Source organism: Anas acuta, chromosome W (assembly GCF_963932015.1).
Source record: "Anas acuta chromosome W, bAnaAcu1.1, whole genome shotgun sequence".
NCBI lineage: Eukaryota > Metazoa > Chordata > Aves > Anseriformes > Anatidae > Anas > Anas acuta.
Window position 1 is genome coordinate 23216992 of NC_089016.1, and position 25407 is coordinate 23242398.

The 25407-nt window shown below is 40.1% G+C and overlaps 2 protein-coding genes across 2 annotated transcripts in view; one reads left to right on the forward strand and one right to left on the reverse strand.

Annotated features, from left to right (window-relative positions):
• LOC137847171 (very low-density lipoprotein receptor-like) overlaps positions 1 to 579 on the reverse strand; it is a 118879-nt gene extending 118300 nt beyond the window's left edge. Inside the window, exon 1 of the mRNA XM_068665461.1 lies at positions 85 to 579. Coding sequence (XP_068521562.1) covers positions 85 to 215 — 131 coding nt within the window. The 5' untranslated portion in view covers positions 216 to 579. The remainder of the gene's footprint in view (positions 1 to 84) is intronic.
• Positions 1 to 25407, forward strand: part of LOC137847172 (guanine nucleotide-binding protein G(q) subunit alpha-like) — a 138530-nt gene that overhangs the window by 103587 nt on the left and 9536 nt on the right. The gene's annotated exons all lie outside the window — the stretch shown is intronic.

Consider the following 25407-nt stretch of genomic DNA (forward strand, 5'->3'; position numbering starts at 1 on the left):
TTGCCACATTCTCTTCTCCACTGTCACAGTCTTTTTCACCATCACATTTCTATGACACTGTTCTCATATGACACAGCTCAACACGTTTCGTCAGACCCATCTTCACAATCCGGATCCCCATCACACTGCCATCTGTTTGGCACACACTGACCACTGTTGCACACAAAGTCAGATTCAGCACACATCTTCTTCACACATCTTCTCATCACTGCCATCTGAGCAATCTTCACATTTTACTCTAGCACCGTTGGCAGCAGTGCACAGTCAGGCAAAGGCGAGCAGCAGGCAGAGCGCCCCGCACCGTCACCTGTGTCATTTATACTACTTCTATTACCCATGCTGTTAGTGTCAGTGGCATCCTCCTTCTCTTTTTGCCACTGACCATTCACCACAAATGGATAAGACACATGATTACTAGTTAGGAAAGAGAGTGTAACGTCTGCTATACGGCTGCAGGCAGTGCCAGCTGCAACCTTAGGTTTGTGAAAGAGCCTGCCGGTGGTCATTTGGCAGTGTAATCTGCGTCTCTGCACTCCTGCCCTGCAATAGAGCTAAGTCGTCATTAGTAATAGTTATAACACCGATCTGGGGAATAATAGTCTTTTTGCATTGCAAGATAAACCTTTTATAAAAAGAATGCTAGAGTGGTCTGGCACATCGGAACTACAAGAATACAATGCTCTAGTGGACATTGGCGCACAATGTACCTTAATGCCATCAGGCTACAAGGGACAGAATTCATCTGTATCTGGAGTGACAGGTGATCCCAACAACTAACTGTACTGGAAGCTGAAGTGAGTCTAACTGGTAACGAGTGGCAAAAGCATCCCATTGTGACTGGCTCAGAGGCTCCATGCATCCTTGGCATAGACTACCTCAAGAGAGGGTACTTCAAGGATCCAAAAGGATACCGGTGGGCTTTTGGCATAGCTTTTGGCATAGCTGCTTTGAGCACAGAGAAGATTAGGCAGCTGTCTACCCTGCCTGGCCTTTCAGAAGACCCTTCTGTTGTAGGATTGCTGGAGGTTGAAGAACAGCAGGTACCATTGCTACCACAATGGTGCACCGACGGCAATATCGCACCAACTGAGACTCCCTGATTCCTATCCATGATTTAGTTCATCATCTGGAGAGCCAAGGCGTGATCAGCAAGACTCGTTCACCCTTTAATAGTCCCCATAAGGCCAGTGCAAAAGTCTAATGGCGAGTGGAGGCTAACAGTGGACTATCAGGGCCTGAATGAAGTCACGCCACCTGCTGAGTGCTGCAGTGCCAGACATGCTAGAACTCCAGTATGAACTAGAGTCAAAGGCAGCTAAGTGGTATGCTACAATCATATTGCTAATGCATTTTTCTCCATCCCTCTGGCAGCAGCATGCAGGCCACAGTTTGCTTTCACTTGGAGGGGCATTCAGTATACTTGGAAACGACTGCCCCAGGGGTGGAAACACAGCCCTACCATTTGCAATGGACTGATCCAGATGACACTGGAACAGGGGAACGCTCCTGAACACCTGCAGTACATCAATGATATCATTGTAAGGGGAAACACAGCAGAAGAAGTTTTGAGAAAGTATCCTTCCATATCCTCCCACACTCCCTGCCACTCCTAACTGCCCTGCCACAGGACAGATCTCTGGATGACATTCTTAAGTAGTTGTTTAACTTTAAACAAAACCTGTAGCGCATTCAGAATGAAGAACATGCTGGTCTGAACATCCCAAGGATATTCAAAGTTTTGAGAAGCTATCGTAATTCGTTTGGAGAAGGAGGAGAGGGTGAAGGAGAAAGGGAGAGTGGACAAGTGGGAAAAGACATCTCCCCCTGAGTAGTTTCTGAGGTATGGTTCCCAAAATATGGAGTTGACGGCAATGCTGAATACAAATACCAGACTAGTCTCAGGACAAGCAATTTTATCATTGTGCGCCAGTGTTACACAGCACCAGAAAATAACAACCTTAAATCAGCCCCTGGAAAGGATAAAGAGCACGACAGGGAACACATACAGTAAGTAATGTGCTATATAACTCAGTTTGCAAAACAGGCACAGCAGACCTGAGATCAAAAAAAGCAACATTGTGATTAGCAACTATTAAACTGGTCTAATGCTTATAACAATTTTGGTTTAACATGCTCTGCTCAGATCTGTCGTTATCTCAACCGTTCGTGCCCCACATTGGGCACCAAAAGGACTGTTGCGGTTTAACCCGACCGGCAGCTAAGCACCACAGAGCCATTCGCTCATCCTTCCCCCCCCAAAGTGGGATCGGGGAGAGAATTGAAAAAAAGTGAAAGCTTGTGGGTTGAGATAAAGACAGTTTATTAGGACAGAAATGAAAGGAAAACAATAACAATAATGATAATAATTGTACTACTAATAATATGTACAAAAGCAAGAGAAGCACAATGCAATTGCTCACCACCTGCTGACCGATGCACAGCCTATCCCCGAGCAGCCAGTCTCCCCACCCTGGCCAACCACCCCATATTAATTGTTCAGCATGACAACACATGGTATGGAATACCCCTTTGGCCAGTTTGGGTCAGCTGTCCTGGGTCTGTCCCCTCCCAGCTCCTGATGCACACCCAGCCTGCCTGTTTGCAGGACAGAGTGAGGAAGCTGAAAAGTCCTTGGCTTGGTGTAAGCACTGTTCTGCAACAATTAAAACATCAGTGTGTTTTCAACGTTATTCTCATCCTAATCTAAAACACAGCACCATACCATCTACTAGGAGGAAAATAACTATATCCTAGCCAAAACTAGGACATCAGGAAATTTTAATATTTGGACAATGAGGAGGGGAGCATGTATAATTTTTTTAAAAAAAAAAGTCATTGGAATAATGCATCTATCTAATATATATCATAATAAGAAACATTTTGGGAGAACATTAAGGCCAAATATATTTCAGAAATATGTCAAAGATCTAAGATAGTAATAGTACAACTTTATGGCCAAAAATACTGTATTTTTAAAGAGCAAAATTTTAAACAACAGTTTTATACATTATTTTTTTTCAAAAACAAACAAACAAACAAAAAACAAACAGTGCACTCTATTTTGGTTCCCTAAACAGTAGACAGGGCTTGTGATTAAATGACACTTTAAGAACAGCAAATATCTTTATTTTTTTAAAACACTGCAAGTTTAAAAATGTCTCTCATAACCCCCACAAATATAATGGTCAAATAAGGATTTTCTTCAGTATGGTAAATGAGGAATCCAGAAATAGACTTCAGCTTAGACAATCTTTGAGAGAAATAATAAACAACAGCTTTACAGTAAGATTGATCTGTCTGAATTCTCTTGTATTTTTGACGCTATCTTCAACATTAACTTTGCCCAAAATAATTCCTCTGTTCCTTTCTTTCCTGCAGCATGGCTACTGTGAAAAAGACTGAGTGAAAGTTACAGTAATAAACATTTAACTAGTTAAATAAAGACTCTCAATAGATTACTGATTACATGTAAGTGTCTGCTTTAATTGATACAACTCAAAATATTATGGATAAATAAAAGAAAAAAAAAAAAGAGGAGATATCGGTGCTTCTTCTTATTAAACCAAAACATATGGTTTTGCAAGATCTCTGCTAAACTAACAAATTGGACAGGGACAGATGACCTTAGGTGTTTTATGTCAAAAGGACTGTATTTACAAAAGCATGAATGTCTAAAATAGTCATTAATAATTAACAACATGCCATTTTAATTTTCTAAGTTGAGACATTATCTCCAAAACGTATTTACTTTATTGGTTTCTTAACTAGAGGTAGGTCATTTGTAGGTCTTGTTAATATATGGTGCGCACTTCATTAGTTTTTTAATAGACTAGTATGCAGTAACCATGACAGCACTCCAGAACAGCAGCACATAAAATAATTTGGATAAATTTTATTTTTTTTTCATGTTGGTTTCATGTTTTCTCTTGTTATTTCATTGTTTTGTGAAGAATGCATAACTAGGCAAGGGACGTTAGTTTGAGAAATCTGAAAATCTTTTGCATTTTATAACCAAAGGCTGGGAGTCTAGCAATGTCTTCATATGCAGACCGTTTCCTCCATTTCAAGTTTTTGCAAATTATGTAGTCAGTTCTGACTGATAGCCAGCATTAAGTCTCTTCTCAACTTTCAAACTTAAAAAAGTGTTTCACAATCATGTGGCAGTATAATTGAAAATGACATTTCATATACTTTGACAATCAAAAGAGTCTAAATGATAAGAAGTAAACTGCCCTTATAGCTGCATCATCCTATATATGTCATTACAGTGCCAGTTACTTAGTGAAAAAGCAAGTTTAAGGATTTGTAAAACACATATTACAGCTTTCTTGTGCTAACAAACACCTAAAATACTCAGGTTCCCAAAATGTTTTCCTTCCTCCTACCCCATTTAAGACATTCAATGAAATCACATATCACATAAAGTAAAAAGGTTTGTGTCTTGTGTTTGCTTTCAGTTTCATGTTATTGGCACAAACTTCTGGACTCAAGCGCTATAACCCATACTGGAAACCACCAATTAAAACAACAACAGATATATTGCAAGTGGGAACAGCTATGTCATTTAAAAAGGAAATGTTTTTGCAAAAACTGTTACACTGCAGTGCTGTTAGATGATTCATATAAAGCTTGCATTAGCATGCTGAATATATATTTTTTCAGACTATGCTCAAATGATCTAATCATTGCCACAGGTTTGCTCACTTAAAATATACCACAAGTAGCCCGTGGCACAACCTCTTGAATTTTGCAATTACAATATAAGTATAAATGTATGAGAAAACTTTTGTTTATTTTTATACAAAACATAAAACCCCATCCCCTTCCCCAATACCCCATAACAAAACAAACAAAAAACTACCAAACCTTCATAAGACACCACTTGTTTTTTTTTTGCTTTTTTTTTTTTTCCTACAGTTCTATTTAAATCACTAAATCCAAGGTGGCCAATATATTCCCAAGTTAAAAGAAGGGATATTATCATGCACTCCATAGTTAATAGTAGACACAGAAGCTTTATGTTTTTAAGCAAGATCAGGACCAATTTTATAATGCCATATATAACAACATTAACTACTCTGATCACCTATTTAGAATGTCAGTGTCACTTTTTATAACATACAACTACCTGCTTTAGCTTTCTTAAATAAAATTTTTAACTCCTTAAAATTGTTAACGTTAATGAGTTTTTTGTTCTAGATCCAAGTTTTCTGTAATTTCTGAAATAATGTTTAATTGATCTGATGTTCTGTATTTTTTCATGATTATTTTTAGGGAAATAGCATATGCCCATTAGTACTTATGTTCACTGGTTTGAAATGTCTCTAAATTAACTTTTCTAATAAAGGCCATTAGAAAGGTAAAATTAATCAAAGTTGACTCTGCCAAATACAAATTCATATTTAAGAGCTTATTTTCCAATCCTAGATATAATGGCATATGTTCTTCCAACAAAACTGTTTCTACATTTGTATAAAGCCCTCACAAGATTTAAGCATTGTTTTGAATGTCAATGTCCTTTGCATGTATACAATTTTATTTCTACTCGGAATGTACAAATAATTTTATACAGTACGATGCCAGTACCACTCTGTACTATATATATATATATTTAAATAAAAACAAGTCCCTAGTCAGAAATAACTGACAAAATTTACATTATTTTCTCTTAAAAAGTAAATAAAATAGCATTATTTAAAATGTGAATTAGCTATGACATACAGTACAATTACATAGATACATATCAACACAGCACATTCAATTTGCCCAAAAATTAATAATTACAAAGATAACATGGATGCTTCCATATATATATATGTATGTACAACCAGATTTTAATTATAAGATGTTTTATAAGGGAGAAAGAAGTATCAGCTGTTCTTATTGTTGTTTTGGAGCTGGGAGGGTTAAGGATGAAAAACAATTCATTAGTCTTTATTGTTAACTTTGTTACTCAACTAATAAGCCATTCTTTTTTCCACTTCCCCTACACTGCTGAGAGGCAGCAATTTCTGTGTTAAGTGCACTCTAGTGCTACTTGGCATTGCAGACAATCCAATTACATATCTGAGTCCTCTGTAGCTTGCCAGCAATAATGCACCTGGTCAAAAAGCACCTTCTTTCAACTTAAGCTGTAGAATAAAGACTCATCAATGATTGCTGCATTTTTGTTGTTAAAAAATGGCACGTTTAAATTTATAGAGTGATTTTCTCAATGGTTCATTTATATTCATAGCTCTTTCTAAAGAATATCAAGGCTTTTATATTAAGCCTATCAAATGTCTGTGATTCAGTGAACAAGCAACCAGTGAACAAGCATTTCATGTTGTAAAACTAAAGATGCCTTGATATTATTACAGAACACGTTGTATGCAGTCTCATGTCAACTCTGACATAAGGAGTTAAACTGTTTTTTATACACATGTATCTATTATCATATTCATTCACACTGTTGTTTTTGGCAATAGAAAATGGAACACTTTCTAAAATGGGATTGTAGGAACTGAAACTGTTTGTTATCATTTGGCAGTTGACTCAATCAGGTCAGTTCCCAATCCATCACTTTGGTATTTCATTCAATATCTATATTTTCAAAATATCAGTTTTATAAAAAGACAGATTTGGCAAGATTAATTTTATATATATATATATATATAATATATATATATATAAAATCTAATGTGGAAAAACAAATTTAAAAAGCTGTAACTTAAGAAAAAAAAACACACAACTGAAAAAAACACAACCCACACTGTTTCAGTCTGTAGCTACTGGGAAAAATGTAGTGTTCGTGACATTTCTGTTTGACATCTGTGAATAAAGAAAAGAGAAAAAAAACGGCACATGTCAATTAAAAAGAGATTCTGTGATATTCCATGTACATCCTAGGTTTGTGTTAGGTATTTCATTACTGTCTTCTGTGAATCTTTCTGAACTGTGAAAACATGGTTAAATTTACATCCATACACATCTGTAATTCTATTTTGCAATCCAATATTCTAGCCTCAGAAGTGAAGACAGAATGAAAACACCCATGTCAAGAATTTAGAAGTCATACTACCAATACTTTTGATCCTTCAGAAAAAGTACATTTTGTAAAATTAGAATAACTGATATTTTAAATATTGATGATAACATTTTTTCTGACCAAATCACTCAATAGAAAATATTTTACCAAGAAATGCAACTGGGAAAAAAGGCCATTATACCTTTAGAAACATAAAGTGGGAAGGGAAGGAAGGAGAGAGAAACGGTCAGGGAAAGAGGAAACCGGATTGACTTTGTTTCAGTATCAAAAAAACTTTATCCTTTGTGCGAGTATGACTGAGAATTTAAAACGCATTGAGTCATGAGGCTTTGCCTAAAAGATAAGGAAATGTGCTGTGAATGTAGTTCAGCATCTTTTGTTTTTTCTCCATATAGTTTAAATAAAAACATAATATTAACTACAAACTCTGTGGATATTCAGAGTGAATATAACTTCAGCAATAAATTAGTATTATGCAAATTGTTTTCACAGATAATACAGTCCCTCTTCTGTATCTTCAGTCACGTAAAGGTGATCTTGCAGGGCCTCCCTGGCACAGTTAAACCAGGTTGTACTCCTTCAGGTTTAACTGTAGGATAGTATCCTTGACAGCAGCAAAGACGAAGCGTATATTCTCTGTGTCTGTAGCACATGTGAAGTGGGAGTAGATAATTTTGTCACTGTCTGGATTCAGGTCTACAAACATCTTCAAGATGAACTCTCGTGCTGCTTGTGCATCCCGTTGTGGTCCTAATAATTAAGAAGAGAAAGTCAGTTTTCTTACAGTCAGTTCAAAATTGGAGCTTCTTTAAGAGGGAACCTTAGGAGCAGAAAACAGAAGAAAGATCCAGTGTGTGATCCTCACATAAGAGAAGGAACATTTTTACTAATAAATACTATTATATAGTATTTTTTTTCCAGTAGGAACCATTAAAAATAAAATGGAATGAAATTCCAGAAGTTGATCATGCAAGAGCTTTTTTTTTTTTTCCTGCTTACTATCCTTTCTTCCATAAAATAATTTTTAAAATGGAGAGATGAATTGGATGATCTGTAACCACACAAAATGAACAACAGAAATATTAGTTACATTATACTAATAAATCATTATAAAATTAATAGAATTGTTAAATTGTCATTCTATACCTACTGTATTTAAACTGTATTTTTAAAAAGCATAAACAAGTTATATCCTAACACTACAATAGAATTTCATTTAATTAGTGATAAAAAAAATTGCTTTCTAGCTGAAGCTGGTCAACTGCAAATTGTTACTGTTCTAACAAATCAGTTATCTAAACTGCATAAGATAATGATCCTATTAAATCTATATTAAGGCTGTAATTCTCAGAAGAACACAAAGTCTGTGTAACCAAACTACATGTTCTACTTTACACAAGAGTCAATCTAGAAAAGTGAAGATTAACCTGCTGGACGTCATCTAGGGCATCTGTCACATGAAATAAACTCAAAAGGACAAGAATATTTTCAATTCTTTTTGAATTCTCTTCTAAATAGTTCTTTTCTGTATAGTACTACTTGCAGATGACACCAAGCTAAGTGGTGCAGTTGACATGCTGGAGGAAGGGATGCATCCAGAGGGACCTTGACAGGCTTGAGAGGTGGGTCTGTGTGAACCTCATGAATTTTAACGAGGCCAAGTGCAAGGTCCTGCACCTGGGTTGGGGCAATGGAGATGACATACAGTATTATATAATAATTAACATGATACAATTCAACTCATGAGCTATTCTCACCCAGTATTAAATCCCCTTGAGGTACACACCGGGCCTCCCCATCCTTTTGCATTACCCACCAAGTGCATCCAGGTCCCTGCGCAAAAGCAATCCCATGAATGGGATGCCTTTTCCTGAGGCAGGAATAGCCCAGACTGTCTTCCCAGGATGTTTCTACATGCACTACAGGGACTTTGTCCCCTTCTACAGGATGTAACAGGTTTGACTGCGGAGGTCCAGTTTGGCTGCAGATCCCCTAGTGTTGACTAACCAGGTGGCCTTTGCCAAATGTGTATCCCAGTGTTTGAATGTCCAGCACCCATTGCCTTCAGTGTAGTCTTTAACAATTCATTATATCGTTCAACTTTCCCGGAGGCTGGTGCATGATAGGGGATATGATATACCCACTCAAAATCATGCTTTTCGGCCCAAGTGTCTACGAGGTTGTTTTGGAAATGCGTCCCATTGTCTGACAGTGATTTCAGGGGGGCATGTTGCCATAGGACTTGCTTTTCAAGGCCCAAGATAGTGTTCTGGGGCAGTGCATGGGGCACAGGATGTTTCCAGCCAACTGATGCTTTCCTGCAATACGACAGGACCCATCAGAATCCTGGAACAGGGCACATTGCTTCTCATTTTCTGGTAGCTTGTTATACATTGCAGCTTCTTCAGCACAGGCCACCTCCTCCTCTGGCGATATCCCCAAATATTTGCCTTCTGGCCAGTCCACAACTACTTCCAGGATTCCTGGGCGACTAGAGTTTCTATTTGAGCCCGCTGAGTAATCAGTGCAACCCACTTGCTCCATGTAGCATCAGTTGCATGGTGTGTAAAGGGGGGTCCTTTGTTTTAACACCCAGCCCAGTACCGGCAGTCGGGGTGCCAGGAAGAGCTGTGCTTCAGTTCCAACCACTTCCAAAGCAGATCAAACTACTTCATATGCTGCCAATATATCTTTTTCAGTTGGAGTGTACAGGGCCTCAGATCCTCTCTATTCCTGACTCCAAAACCAAGGGGTCGACCTCGAGTTTCCCAGGTTCTTTCTGCCAGTGGTTTCCAGGTGGGCCATTCTCCCTGGCTGCAGTGTAGAGCACATTCTTTACATCTGGTCTGTTCGGACTGGGCCCAAGGGCTACTGCATGAACTGTCTCCTGTTTAATTTGTTCAAAGGCTTGTCATTGCTCAGGGCCCCATTCAAAATCATTCTTCTTACGGGTTACTTGGTAGAGAGGGTTTACAATCAGACTGTAAATTGGAATGTGCGTTCTCCAAAACCCCACAACACCTAGGAAAGTTTGTGTTTCTTTTTTGCTAGTTGGTGGAGACATAGCTGTTATTTTGTTGATCACATCCATTGGGATTTGACGACCTCCATCTTGCCATTTTATTTCTAAAAACTGGATCTCTCGTGCAGGTCCTTTGACTTTATTTTGTTTTATGGCAAAACCAGCCTTCAGAAGGATTTGGGCTATTTTCTTCCCTTTCTTAGAAACTTCCTCTGCTGTGTCACCCCACACAATAATGTCATCGATGTACTGCAGGTGTTCAGGAGCTTCCCCCTGTTCCAGCGCAGACTGGATCAGTCCATGGCAAATGGTAGGGCTGTGTTTCCACCCCTGGGGTAGTTGATTCCAAGTATATTGGACACCCCTCCAAGTGAAAACAAACTGTGGCCTGCACTCTGCTGCTAAAGGGATGGAGAAAAATACATTAGCCATATAAAATTGTGGCATACCATTTGGCTGCCTTTGATTCCAGTATGTATTGGAGTTCTAGCATGTCTGGCACTGCAGCATTCAGCAGTGGTGTGACCTCATTCAGGCCCCGATAGTCTACTGTTAGCTTTCACTCACCATGAGACTTTCCCACTGGCCATATGGGACTATTAAAAAGTGAATGAGATTTGCTGATCACTCCTTGGCTTTCCAGTAGATGAATTAGCTTATGGATGGGAATCAGGGAGTCTTGGTTGGGTGCGATATTGCTGCCCATGCACTGTTGTGTTAGCGATTGGCACCTGCTGTTCTTCAACCCTCAGCAACCCTACAACAGAAGGGTCCTCCAAGAGACTGGGCAAGGTAGACAAGGTAGACAACTGTTTAATGTCCTCCATCTCCAAGGCTGCTACGCCAAAGGCCCACTGGTACCCTTTTGGGTGCTTGAAGTATCCTCTTCTGAGTCTATGCCAAGGATGCACAGAGCCTCCACGGCAGTCCCAGTAGGGTGCTTTTGCCATTCATTCCAGTTAGACTCACTTCAGCCTCCAATACTCCAATACAGTTAACTGCTGGGATCCCCTGTCACCCCATAAATACAGATGGATTCTGGCCCTTTATAGCTTGATGGCATTACAGTACACTGTGCGCCTGTGTCTACTAAAGCCTTATACTTTTGTGGGTCTGACGTGCCAGGCCACCGAATCCACACAGTCCCAATAAACACGACTGTCCTTTTCCTTCCCTGGCTGGAGGTAGGGCCCCTCTAATCCTGGTCATATATTCATTACTGTGTCTTGGGGACTTCCTGCTGATATTGGAGCATCAATTTCTCAAAGATTCACCCTTTTGCAGTTGTTTTTCCTTGCAACTCAACAATTAAAACATCAGTGTGATATCAGCATTATGTTCATCCTAACTCCCAAACACAGAACCCTACCAGACTAGAATTCTACTTTACCTTACCCTACTTTACTGGAAGTAAAATTAACTCTATCTTAGCTGAAACCAGGACAGCAACAAGTTTGATTCCTCTAAATTGATCAAAGAATAAAAAGTTATACTATGTACTATACATACCTGCTAATATGGTAACAGGAAGTTTGTCTAATCTTCTCAGAAAGATCTCAATAATTTTCTTCAACAAGATCGACATGATAAGGAATCTGAGTTTGACTACGAGTCAATCACTTTATCTAATATAGTGCAGAATCATTCCTTGTTATCTATGATTCAAGGAAAAACCATCATGGCATCATTCCTCTGTTATCTACAGAGTGTGGTGAAGCCTGACACTGCCTCATTCCCCTGTTATTTATACATTACATGCACAGGACCAGCAGGCCTCTCCCTAAATGTATGTATCCAAAGCCCTGTGACATGACTAATTGAGAAAGGCGCAATTATTTTCTAAATGGGTGTGTGTGTGTGTGTGTTGAACAAGTTGAATCATAGTCAAATTAAAAAAAGAAATGAATTCTGGAAAATTTCTGACTAAAAGTCAATCATCTAGCAATCCTATAGTGATCCAAGCAAGCTCTCCAGGGACCTGCAGCAGGCCGTGACCCTTGATCTCCCACCAATCTGGGATGCCTCTCAGGGTACCCCTGAGGTGAGATGTCTCTCAGGACTGACTCCTCAAGGATAAAAGCTCATCTGTGGACAAATGTTGATGAGGGAGAAGTGTGAGTGATTCACTAAAAGGGGGGAATCTTGAAAGCGTGAGACTGAGTTAGACCCCCCCCCCCCCGCTGCAGTAAATCTTGGGCAAAACTTGCCATTCTTGAATCTTTAACTATGTTGCTGTTTCAACTGTAGCAAATTCTGTTGAAATCATTGTGTTAAATTGGCTGATGCTTAAATGCTGATTAAGTGCTGTTAAGAATCATACAATCTATTCTTGTGATTTACCAGAAAAGTATAAAATAAATCCTAAATTACTACTACATTAAAGTTTTGTAAAATCTGTTCTGTGACCTCAAGGCATCTGATACTGTCTCCTACAGCCTTCTCTTGGATGCTCATGTCTTCAAAGTATGTACTGTCTGCTGGGTAAAAAAACTGCTTGGATAGTCGGGCCGAAAAGGTCATTGTGAATGGAGTTAAATCTAGTTGGTGGCTGGTCATCAGTGGTGTTTCCCAAGACTCAGTATTGAGGCCAGTTACATTAACATTTTTGTTAAAGATCTGGATGAGGGGATCAAGTGCATCCTCGGTAAATTTGCAGATGACAAGAAGTTGGGCAAGAGTGTTGATCTGCTTGAAGGTAGCAAGGCTCTGCAGAGGGATCTGGAAAGGCTAGATCAATGGGCCAAGTCAATTGCATGACATTCAACAAGGGTAAGGCCGGGTCCTGCACTAGGACATAACATATTGTCATAACAATCCCATGCAGTAGTATGACCTGGGGAAGAGTGGCTGGAAATTTGCCAGCAGAAAAGGACCTGGGGTGTCGGTCGACAGCCAACTGAACATGAGCTAACAGCGTGCCCAGGTAGCCAAGAAGGCTATCCTGGCCTGCATCAGAAATAGTGTGGCCAGCAGGGCTAGGGAAGTGATTGTCCCTCTGTACTCGGCACTGGTGAGACCACACCTCCAGTACTGTGTTCACTTTTGGACCCCACACTACAAGAAGGATATTGATTTGCTGGAACTTGCATTTAGAGAAGAGCAACAAATCTGGTGAAGGGTCTGGAGAACAAGTCTTATGAAGGAGCGTCTGAGGGAACTGGGGTTGTTTAGTCTTGAGAAGAGGGGACTGAGGGGAGACCTCATTATTCTCTACAACTACCTGAAAGGAGGTTTCAGCAAGGTGGGTATTGGTCTCTTTTCTCAGGTGACAAGAGATAGGATGCATTAGGGGATGTTTAGATAGGATGTCAGGAAGATTTTTTAATGGAAAGGGTGGTTAGGCATTGGAATGGGCTACCCAGGGAAGTGGTGGAGTCACCATCCTGAAGGTATTTAAGAGATGTGTGGATGTGGTGCTTAGGGACATGGTTTAGTGGTGGAGTTGGTAGTGTTAGGTGATGGTTGCACTTGATGATCTAAAGGGTCTTTTCCAACCTAAATGATTCTATGATTTTATTCTATGATCAAACAAACTTAGAGTGATTCATAAGTAAGTATTGGCTGATCCTCCAGGCTGTTTACTGTGAACACATCCTTTCCTCTCAAACAGGAAAAATACCTGTAACTTTTTCCTATTATCACTTTTTAGTTTTGAAAATGAGAAATTTAATCTTTTATTTTTGTAGCTTTCAAATTTGCTGTTCACTCTCTGGTGAGACAAAAGAGATTTTATTATATGAATTTGATTTTTCCCCTGTTACTAAAGACTCCACTCAGTTCATAGAATCGTAGAATACCCTGAGTTGGAAGGGATCCAGAAGGATCATTGAGACCAACTCCTAAAAATTATCTTAAAATACCTTACTTTTTACCTGAGGAGAACTTTATAAAAGTACAATTTCCTTAGGAACAGCTATGTTTCACGTAATGTTTTCTGAGACAAGCACATTACATTTTACATAAGTAAAATAAAGAAAACAAGAAAGAAATGGCATAATGAAAGTGTGGGAGGAGTGATACTGGTTTCTCTGACATCCCCAGAGAATTTATGACACTTCTATTCAAATATACAGGATTAAACAAACAAACAAAAATCCTCAAAAAAGACTATGAGTAAAAATGAGAAGAAATGTGTTTTTATTTATTTTTAACTTTATACTTCACTTCAAGTATTCACCTCAACTTAGGAACAAGAACAGAATAAGGTTCATTGGTAATATGTTGTTACTCATCTAGAAGCAATAATTTCACATGAAAGGTACTGCCATCCTATCCACAGTTAATGGAGTTATGAAATGAAATCCTAGAAATCTAGAAAATACCACAAGATTTCAGTGACTTTAAAAATTTCAATTATTAAAAACTGTTATTTTTAATCATTTTTCCTTTTCATATAATTAAAAAGAAAACATGACCAGCAAGCCACTCAACTACAAATTAACCATTTGGTGTACTAAGTACAGTTTGTAATGAAGAACATGGATGTAATGAAGAATTGGGGGATAATTTGTCATTACTGGAGTGTTAATGGAGCATGAGCTCTGGTGGAAATATACTTACCATCATACTCTGGGAAATAATCAACTAGATGGGAGTACAAAATTTTCTCCTCTAAGAGATCTTTTTTATTTAAGAACAGAATAACTGAAGAATTCTGGAACCATGGATATGTAATAATTGTTCTAAAGAGTGCTTTGCTTTCTTCCATTCGATTCTAGAATAAACAAACAAACAAACAAAACCAAAAAAAAAACAACAGATGAATTTATTTGGTTGTGATTTTTTTTAAATTAAATCAATACATGCAATTCCATTTTATTTAGTAAACAGATCCATTTCATGTTTTGAATCTTGTAGTATCTAACTGACTCAATTACAGTTTATATGTAAGCTGTTAAATATGTAGGCAGCTTCCTTTTGCAATCTCAATAACGGAAGCATAATAAGCATAATTATTCCTTAAAACACAGGTCATGAACATGATAGCTGTAACAGGTAATGTTGTAAAGACTGACTATGCACAGTTATGCTCAGCCAACAAACTCGTGGGTATTGAAATACATGTGTTCAAGACAGAGGCAAGCATAAAAAAAAAGACATAATAACAAATTCAAGTTTTAAGAACCTTATTTATTTTTATGCCTTTCCTGAACTTTAAGTGCTAGTAATCCTTATTTTTTTGAAAGAGATTATCTTTAAAATAGTTCCAGGTAAATCTGGAATCTATTGGTAACCTGAGAATATTTCCCCAAATCAAAAGCTTATGACATAAAATCTTACAAATGATAAATTTCTTCCTAATGTCCTTGGGTTAGCCTTTACATAAATTACTTAATTGCTCCTGAAAAACATTTAGCATTACAGTTGAAATGTAAGTGAAGCATACAGTTCTGTTTCTAAGGGATTTCTCACACTTTAAAATTATGCTTCATTTTGATACAATTCTGAAGTACTTCTTAGGATGAAGTTCAACAAGGCCAAGTGCAAGGGGCCTGAGGCAATCTTAAACACAAATCCAGGCAGGGTGGAGAATGAGTTAAGAGCAGATCTGAGGAGAAAGACCTGGGGGTGCTGGTTGATGGGAAGCTCAACATGAGATGGCAATGTGTGCTTGCAGCCCAGAAAGTCAACCATACTGGGCTGCATCAAAAGGAGCACGGCCAGCAGGTTGAGGGAGTTGATTCTCCCTTCTACTCTGCTCTTGTGAGACCCCACCTAGAGTACTGTGTTCATCTCTGGGTCCCCCAGCACAAGAAGGACATGGAAGTATTAGAACGAGTCCAGAGGAGGGCCATGAAGATGATCAGAGGGCTGGAGCACCTCTCCTATGAAGGCAGGCTGAGAGAATTTGGGGTTGTTCATCCTGGAGAAGAGAAGGCTCTTGGAAAAAAAAAAAAAAAAGTTCTTTAGATAATTGCCTTCACGAACAGTAAAAGTTCAAAAAAAAAAGTCTCAATTCTGTGGCCTCGTGTAATTTCATATTTTTGGCCCACATCAAAAGAAAGTGGGACTGGGACTTTGTACTAATTTGTCATCCATTAACAGAGCACACATGAATGCTACAGAAGTTCCATCTAGGCTTTGGATACTCACCTATTTTACAGATGTATTTTCTCCTGATTCAAAACATGAATATGTAGACCTGCATCTACAAATCTGTATACAAACACAAATGAATACATACTAAAAATGCCTATTCTGTATTCATGTATTTCATGTAATTTTAGCACAATAGACTTGAACATGAATATCGGCATAAGCGAAACCTGGTGGATGAGTCCTGTGGCTGGTGTGTCACAATACATGGTTACAGCTCCTCAGGAGGGACAGGCAGGGTAGGCGAGGTGGCAGGGTGGCGATGTATGTGAAGCAGGGGCTGGACTGTGTGGAACTTCAAGTTGGCGATGGCAAAGTTGAGATCCTCTGGGTAAGGATTAAGGAATGAACAAATAAAGGGGATATTGTTGTGGGAGTCTATCACAGACCACCTGGCCAGGACGACAATGTTGGTGAATTATTCTTGTGGAACTAAGAGATGCCTCGAGATCAACTCCTGTTGTCCTTATGGGGGACTTCAACTTTCCAGACATCAACTGGGATCACCACACGGCCGACACGAGCAAGTCCAGGAGGTTCGTAAAGCACCTAGATGATAACTTCTTTGTGCAGATGCTAAGGGGAACCAACTAGGAAAGGTGCCCTCCTAGACCTGTTGCTGGAGAACAGAGAGGGTCTTCTGGGGGACATGGCAATTGGCGGCCATCTCGGTCATAGTAACCATGAAGTGTTTGAGTTTAGAATTTATGGTGACAGAAGGAAAACTGCCACCAAAACTTCAGCCCTGGATATGGGGAAAGCAGACTTCAGGCTGCTCAGGGAACTAGTCAGCAAGGTCCAACAAAATGTTCAGTATACAACTTAACAAAAACATCAGAAGATGGGTGAGCAATTGGCTGATGGGTAGGGCTCAAAGGGTTGTGGTAAATGGAGCCACATCTGGCTGGCGGATGGTCACTAGTGGGGGGTCCCTCAAGGCTCCATTTTAGGGTCAGTCCTCTTCAATGTTTTTATAAACGATTTGGATGTAGGACTAGAAGGTGTTTTGAGAAAATTTGCCGACGACACCAAATATAGAGGAGTTGTAGACTCGGATGAGGGTAGAAAGGCCTCGCAGAGAGATCTGGACAGATTGGAGAGCTGGGCAATCACCAACCACATGAAGTCTAACAAAGGCAAGTGCCGGTCCTGCACCTGGTACGGGGAAACCCTGGCGATACATACAGACTGGGCGATGAGATGCTGGAGAGCAGCACTGCAGAGAAGGATCTGGGGGTTGTGCTTGACAGCAAGTTGAATATGAGCCAGCAGTGTGCCCTGGCAGCCAGGAGGGCCAACCATATCCTGGGGTGCATCAAGCACGGCATTGCTAGTCAGTCGAGGAAAGAGATTGTCCCGCTCTACTCTGCGCTGGTGCAGCCTCACCTCAAGTACTGTGTGCAGTTCTGGGCACCACAGTACAAAAAGTATGTTAAACTGTTGGAGAGTGTCCAGAGGAGGGTGATGAAGATGGTGAAGGGCCTAGAGGGGAAGACGTATGAGGAGCGGCTGAGGGCACTGGGCCTGTTCAGCCTGGAGAAGAAGAGGCTGAGGGGAGACCTCATTGCAGTTTACAACTTCCTTGCAAGGGGGAGTGGAGGGGCAGTGCTGACCTATTCTCCGTAAACACCAGTGATAGGACCCATGGGAATGATGTCAAGCTGAGGCAGGGGAGGTCAGGCTGGATATCAGGAAGAGGTTCTTCACCAAGAGGGTGGTTGCACACTGGAACAGGCTCCCCAGTGAAGTAGTCACTGCACCGAGCCTGTCTGAATTTAAGAAGCCTTTGGACTGCGCTTAGTCACATGGTCTAAAATTTTGTGTAGACCTGTGTGATGCCAGGGAGTTGGACTCAACGATCCTTATGGGTCCCTTTTGACTCGGGATATTCTATGATTCTTTGATTCTATTTTTATCAGTCTAAGCAACACCAGTCTATTCTACCTAAGACAACTTAAGGATAATAAATCACAGAATCACAGAATTGTCTAGGTTGGAAGAGACCTCAAGATCATTGAGTCCAACCTCTGACCTAACACGAACAAGTCCTCCACTAAACCATATCGCTAAGTTCAACACCATATCACTAAGTTCAACAAGTTTCAATATAGTTTCCTATAAACTGAAAACACTCATGTCACTGCAGAGTGCCTTTATTAGTGCTTGTAGCACAAACACATCATAGAAAAGCTCTTATAAAGTTATTTCTATTTAAATTTGTAGTTGTGGCTGAGGTACAGAAGCCCTAGTTTTATAAATGCTCTGTTCTGCCATTATCAATGTACTCAGTCTGGCTGGGATGGAGTTAATTTTCTTCATAGTAGCTGGTAGGGTGCTGTGTTTTAGATTTGTGACCGAAACAATGCTGATAACACACTAATGCTTTAGGTATGTCTGAACTGTGTTTGCACAGTGTCAACACCCTCTCTGTTTCTTACTTTGCCCCCCAAGGAAATAGTCCGGAGGCAGGCAAAAGTTTGGGATGGGACACAAGCAAGCAGATGACCCTAACTAACCAAAGAGATATTCCATGCCATATAAACATCATGCTCAGCAGTAAAGAGTGGGGTTTAGGGCTTAGCAATTTTTACATTTTTTTCTTGCTTTTACTCTTCCTCTGCCTCTTCCACCATCCCACTGGGGTGGGGTTGGGAAAGTGAGCAAGCAGCTGTGTTGTGCTTAGCTGTCTACTGGGGTTAACCCACAACATACAAGTATTATTTATGCTAAAATAGCAGTTTTTCAACATAAATTAAGTACTGTGAATGTGTCCTGGTTTCAGTTAGGACAGAGTCAATTTTCCCCATTAATTTGAATTAATGGGGAAAATTGACTCTGTCCTAACTGAAACCAGGACACATTCACAGTACTTAATTTATGTTGAAAACTGCTATTTTAGCATAAATAATACTTGTATGTTGTGGGTTAACCCCAGTAGACAGCTAAGCACAACACAGCTGCTTGCTCACTTTCCCAACCCCACCCAGTGGGATGGTGGAAGAGGCAGAGGAAGAGTAAAAGCAAGAAAAAAATGTAAAAATTGCTAAGCCCTAAACCCCACTCTTTACTGCTGAGCATGATGTTTATATGGCATGGAATATCTCTTTGGTTAGTTAGGTCATCTGCTTGCTTGTGTCCCATCCCAAACTTTGCCTGCCTCCGGACTATTTCCTTGGGGGCAAAGTAAGAAACAGAGAGGGTGTTGACACTGTGCAAACACAGTTCAGACATACCTAAAGCATTAGTGTGTTATCAGCATTGTTTCGGTCACAAATCTAAAACACAGCACCCTACCAGCTACTATGAAGAAAATTAACTCCATCCCAGCCAGACTGAGTACATTGATAATGGCAGAACAGAGCATTTATAAAACTAGGGCTTCTGTACCTCAGCCACAACTACAAATTTAAATAGAAATAACTTTATAAGAGCTTTTCTATGATGTGTTTGTGCTACAAGCACTTAATAAAGGCACTCTGCAGTGACATGAGTGTTTTCAGTTTATAGGAAACTATATTGAAACTTGTTGAACTTAGTGATATGGTGTTGAACTTAGCGATATGGTTTAGTGGAGGACTTGTTCGTGTTAGGTCAGAGGTTGGACTCAATGATCTTGAGGTCTCTTCCAACCTAGACAATTCTGTGATTCTGTGATTTATTATCCTTAAGTTGTCTTAGGTAGAATAGACTGGTGTTGCTTAGACTGATAAAAATAGAATCAAAGAATCATAGAATATCCCGAGTCAAAAGGGACCCATAAGGATCGTTGAGTCCAACTCCTGGCATCACACAGGTCTACACAAAATTTTAGACCATGTGACTAAGCGCAGTCCAAAGGCTTCTTAAATTCAGACAGGCTCGGTGCAGTGACTACTTCACTGGGGAGCCTGTTCCAGTGTGCAACCACCCTCTTGGTGAAGAACCTCTTCCTGATATCCAGCCTGAACCTCCCCTGCCTCAGCTTGACATCATTCCCATGGGTCCTATCACTGGTGTTTACGGAGAATAGGTCAGCACCTGCCCCTCCACTCCCCCTTGCAAGGAAGTTGTAAACTGCAATGAGGTCTCCCCTCAGCCTCTTCTTCTCCAGGCTGAACAGGCCCAGTGCCCTCAGCCGCTCCTCATACGTCTTCCCCTCTAGGCCCTTCACCATCTTCATCACCTCCTCTGGACACTCTCCAACAGTTTTAACATACTTTTTGTACTGTGGTGCCCAGAACTGCACACAGTACTTGAGGTGAGGCTGCACCAGCGCAGAGTAGAGCGGGACAATCTCTTTCCTCGACTGACTAGCAATGCCGTGCTTGATGCACCCCAGGATATGGTTGGCCCTCCTGGCTGCCAGGGCACACTGCTGGCTCATATTCAACTTGCTGTCAAGCACAACCCCCAGATCCTTCTCTGCAGTGCTGCTCTCCAGCATCTCATCGCCCAGTCTGTATGTATCGCCAGGTTTCCCCGTACCAGGTGCAGGACCCGGCACTTGCCTTTGTTAGACTTCATGTGGTTGGTGATTGCCCAGCTCTCCAATCTGTCCAGATCTCTCTGCGAGGCCTTTCTACCCTCATCCGAGTCTACAACTCCTCTATATTTGGTGTCGTCGGCAAATTTTCTCAAACACCTTCTAGTCCTACATCCAAATCGTTTATAAAAACATTGAAGAGGACTGACCCTAAAATGGAGCTTGAGGGACCCCACTAGTGACCATCCGCCAGCCAGATGTGGCTCCATTTACCACAACCCTTTGAGCCCTACCCATCAGCCAATTGCTCACCCATCTTCTGATGTTTTTGTTAAGTTGTATACTGAACATTTTGTTGGACCTTGCTGACTAGTTCCCTGAGCAGCCTGAGTCTGCTTTCCCCATATCCAGGGCTGAAGTTTTGGTGGCAGTTTTCCTTCTGTCACCATAAATTCTAAACTCAAACACTTCATGGTTACTATGACCGAGATGGCCGCCAATTGCCATGTCCCCCAGAAGACCCTCTCTGTTCTCCAGCAACAGGTCTAGGAGGGCACCTTTCCTAGTTGGTTCCCTTAGCATCTGCACAAAGAAGTTATCATCTAGGTGCTTTACGAACCTCCTGGACTTGCTCGTGTCGGCCGTGTGGTGATCCCAGTTGATGTCTGGAAAGTTGAAGTCCCCCATAAGGACAACAGGAGTTGATCTCGAGGCATCTCTTAGTTCCACAAAGAATAATTCACCAACATTGTCGTCCTGGCCAGGTGGTCTGTGATAGACTCCCACAACAATATCCCCTTTATTTGTTCATTCCTTAATCCTTACCCAGAGGATCTCAACTTTGCCATCGCCAACTTGAAGTTCCACACAGTCCAGCCCCTGCTTCACATACATCGCCACCCTGCCACCTCGCCTACCCTGCCTGTCCCTCCTGAGGAGCCTGTAACCATGTATTGTGACACACCAGCCACAGGACTCATCCCACCAGGTTTCGCTTATGCCGATATTCATGTTCAAGTCTATTGTGCTAAAATTACATGAAATACATGAATACAGAATAGGCATTTTTAGTATGTATTCATTTGTGTTTGTATACAGATTTGTAGATGCAGGTCTACATATTCATGTTTTGAATCAGGAGAAAATACATCTGTAAAATAGGTGAGTATCCAAAGCCTAGATGGAACTTCTGTAGCATTCATGTGTGCTCTGTTAATGGATGACAAATTAGTACAAAGTCCCAGTCCCACTTTCTTTTGATGTGGGCCAAAAATATGAAATTACACGAGGCCACAGAATTGAGACTTTTTTTTATGAACTTTTACTGTTCGTGAAGGCAATTATCTAAAGAACTTTTTTTTTTTTTTTCCAAGAGCCTTCTCTTCTCCAGGATGAACAACCCAATTCTCTCAGCCTGCCTTCATAGGAGAGGTGCTCCAGCCCTCTGATCATCTTCATGGCCCTCCTCTGGACTCGTTCTAATACTTCCATGTCCTTCTTGTGCTGGGGGACCCAGAGATGAACACAGTACTCTAGGTGGGGTCTCACAAGAGCAGAGTAGAAGGGGAGAATCAACTCCCTCAACCTGCTGGCCGGTGCTCCTTTTGATGCAGCCCAGTATGGTTGACTTTCTGGGCTGCAAGCACACATTGCCATCTCATGTTGAGCTTCCCATCAACCAGCACCCCCAGGTCTTTCTCCTCAGATCTGCTCTTAACTCATTCTCCACCCTGCCTGGATTTGTGTTTAAGATTGCCTCAGGCCCCTTGCACTTGGCCTTGTTGAACTTCATCCTAAGAAGTACTTCAGAATTGTATCAAAATGAAGCATAATTTTAAGTGTGAGAAATCCTTAGAAACAGAACTGTATGCTTCACTTACATTTCAACTGTAATGCTAAATGTTTTTCAGGAGCAATTAAGTAATTTATGTAAAGGCTAACCCAAGGACATTAGGAAGAAATTTATCATTTGTAAGATTTTATGTCATAAGCTTTTGATTTGGGAAATATTCTCAGGTTACCAATAGATTCCAGATTTACCTGGAACTATTTTAAAGATAATCTCTTTCAAAAAAATAAGGATTACTAGCACTTAAAGTTCAGGAAAGGCATAAAAATAAATAAGGTTCTTAAAACTTGAATTTGTTATTATGTCTTTTTTTATGCTTGCCTCTGTCTTGAACCACATGTATTTCAATACCCACGAGTTTGTTGGCTGAGCATAACTGTGCATAGTCAGTCTTTACAACATTACCTGTTACAGCTATCATGTTCATGACCTGTGTTTTAAGGAATAATTATGCTTATTATGCTTCCGTTATTGAGATTGCAAAAGGAAGCTGCCTACATATTTAACAGCTTACATATAAACTGTAATTGAGTCAGTTAGATACTACAAGATTCAAAACATGAAATGGATCTGTTTACTAAATAAAATGGAATTGCATGTATTGATTTAATTTAAAAAAAATCACAACCAAATAAATTCATCTGTTGTTTTTTTTTTGGTTTTGTTTGTTTGTTTGTTTATTCTAGAATCGAATGGAAGAAAGCAAAGCACTCTTTAGAACAATTATTACATATCCATGGTTCCAGAATTCTTCAGTTATTCTGTTCTTAAATAAAAAAGATCTCTTAGAGGAGAAAATTTTGTACTCCCATCTAGTTGATTATTTCCCAGAGTATGATGGTAAGTATATTTCCACCAGAGCTCATGCTCCATTAACACTCCAGTAATGACAAATTATCCCCCAATTCTTCATTACATCCATGTTCTTCATTACAAACTGTACTTAGTACACCAAATGGTTAATTTGTAGTTGAGTGGCTTGCTGGTCATGTTTTCTTTTTAATTATATGAAAAGGAAAAATGATTAAAAATAACAGTTTTTAATAATTGAAATTTTTAAAGTCACTGAAATCTTGTGGTATTTTCTAGATTTCTAGGATTTCATTTCATAACTCCATTAACTGTGGATAGGATGGCAGTACCTTTCATGTGAAATTATTGCTTCTAGATGAGTAACAACATATTACCAATGAACCTTATTCTGTTCTTGTTCCTAAGTTGAGGTGAATACTTGAAGTGAAGTATAAAGTTAAAAATAAATAAAAACACATTTCTTCTCATTTTTACTCATAGTCTTTTTTGAGGATTTTTGTTTGTTTGTTTAATCCTGTATATTTGAATAGAAGTGTCATAAATTCTCTGGGGATGTCAGAGAAACCAGTATCACTCCTCCCACACTTTCATTATGCCATTTCTTTCTTGTTTTCTTTATTTTACTTATGTAAAATGTAATGTGCTTGTCTCAGAAAACATTACGTGAAACATAGCTGTTCCTAAGGAAATTGTACTTTTATAAAGTTCTCCTCAGGTAAAAAGTAAGGTATTTTAAGATAATTTTTAGGAGTTGGTCTCAATGATCCTTCTGGATCCCTTCCAACTCAGGGTATTCTACGATTCTATGAACTGAGTGGAGTCTTTAGTAACAGGGGAAAAATCAAATTCATATAATAAAATCTCTTTTGTCTCACCAGAGAGTGAACAGCAAATTTGAAAGCTACAAAAATAAAAGATTAAATTTCTCATTTTCAAAACTAAAAAGTGATAATAGGAAAAAGTTACAGGTATTTTTCCTGTTTGAGAGGAAAGGATGTGTTCACAGTAAACAGCCTGGAGGATCAGCCAATACTTACTTATGAATCACTCTAAGTTTTGTTTGATCATAGAATAAAATCATAGAATCATTTAGGTTGGAAAAGACCCTTTAGATCATCAAGTGCAACCATCACCTAACACTACCAACTCCACCACTAAACCATGTCCCTAAGCACCACATCCACACATCTCTTAAATACCTTCAGGGATGGTGACTCCACCACTTCCCTGGGTAGCCCATTCCAATGCCTAACCACCCTTTCCATTAAAAAAATCTTCCTGACATCCTATCTAAACATCCCCTAATGCATCCTATCTCTTGTCACCTGAGAAAAGAGACCAATACCCACCTTGCTGAAACCTCCTTTCAGGTAGTTGTAGAGAATAATGAGGTCTCCCCTCAGTCCCCTCTTCTCAAGACTAAACAACCCCAGTTCCCTCAGACGCTCCTTCATAAGACTTGTTCTCCAGACCCTTCACCAGATTTGTTGCTCTTCTCTAAATGCAAGTTCCAGCAAATCAATATCCTTCTTGTAGTGTGGGGTCCAAAAGTGAACACAGTACTGGAGGTGTGGTCTCACCAGTGCCGAGTACAGAGGGACAATCACTTCCCTAGCCCTGCTGGCCACACTATTTCTGATGCAGGCCAGGATAGCCTTCTTGGCTACCTGGGCACGCTGTTAGCTCATGTTCAGTTGGCTGTCGACCGACACCCCCAGGTCCTTTTCTGCTGGGCAAATTTCCAGCCACTCTTCCCCAGGTCATACTACTGCATGGGATTGTTATGACAATATGTTATGTCCTAGTGCAGGACCCGGCCCTTACCCTTGTTGAATGTCATGCAATTGGACTTGGCCCATTGATCTAGCCTTTCCAGATCCCTCTGCAGAGCCTTGCTACCTTCAAGCAGATCAACACTCTTGCCCAACTTCTTGTCATCTGCAAATTTACCGAGGATGCACTTGATCCCCTCATCCAGATCTTTAACAAAAATGTTAAATGTAACTGGCCTCAATACTGAGTCTTGGGAAACACCACTGATGACCAGCCACCAACTAGATTTAACTCCATTCACAATGACCTTTTCGGCCCGACTATCCAAGCAGTTTTTTTACCCAGCAGACAGTACATACTTTGAA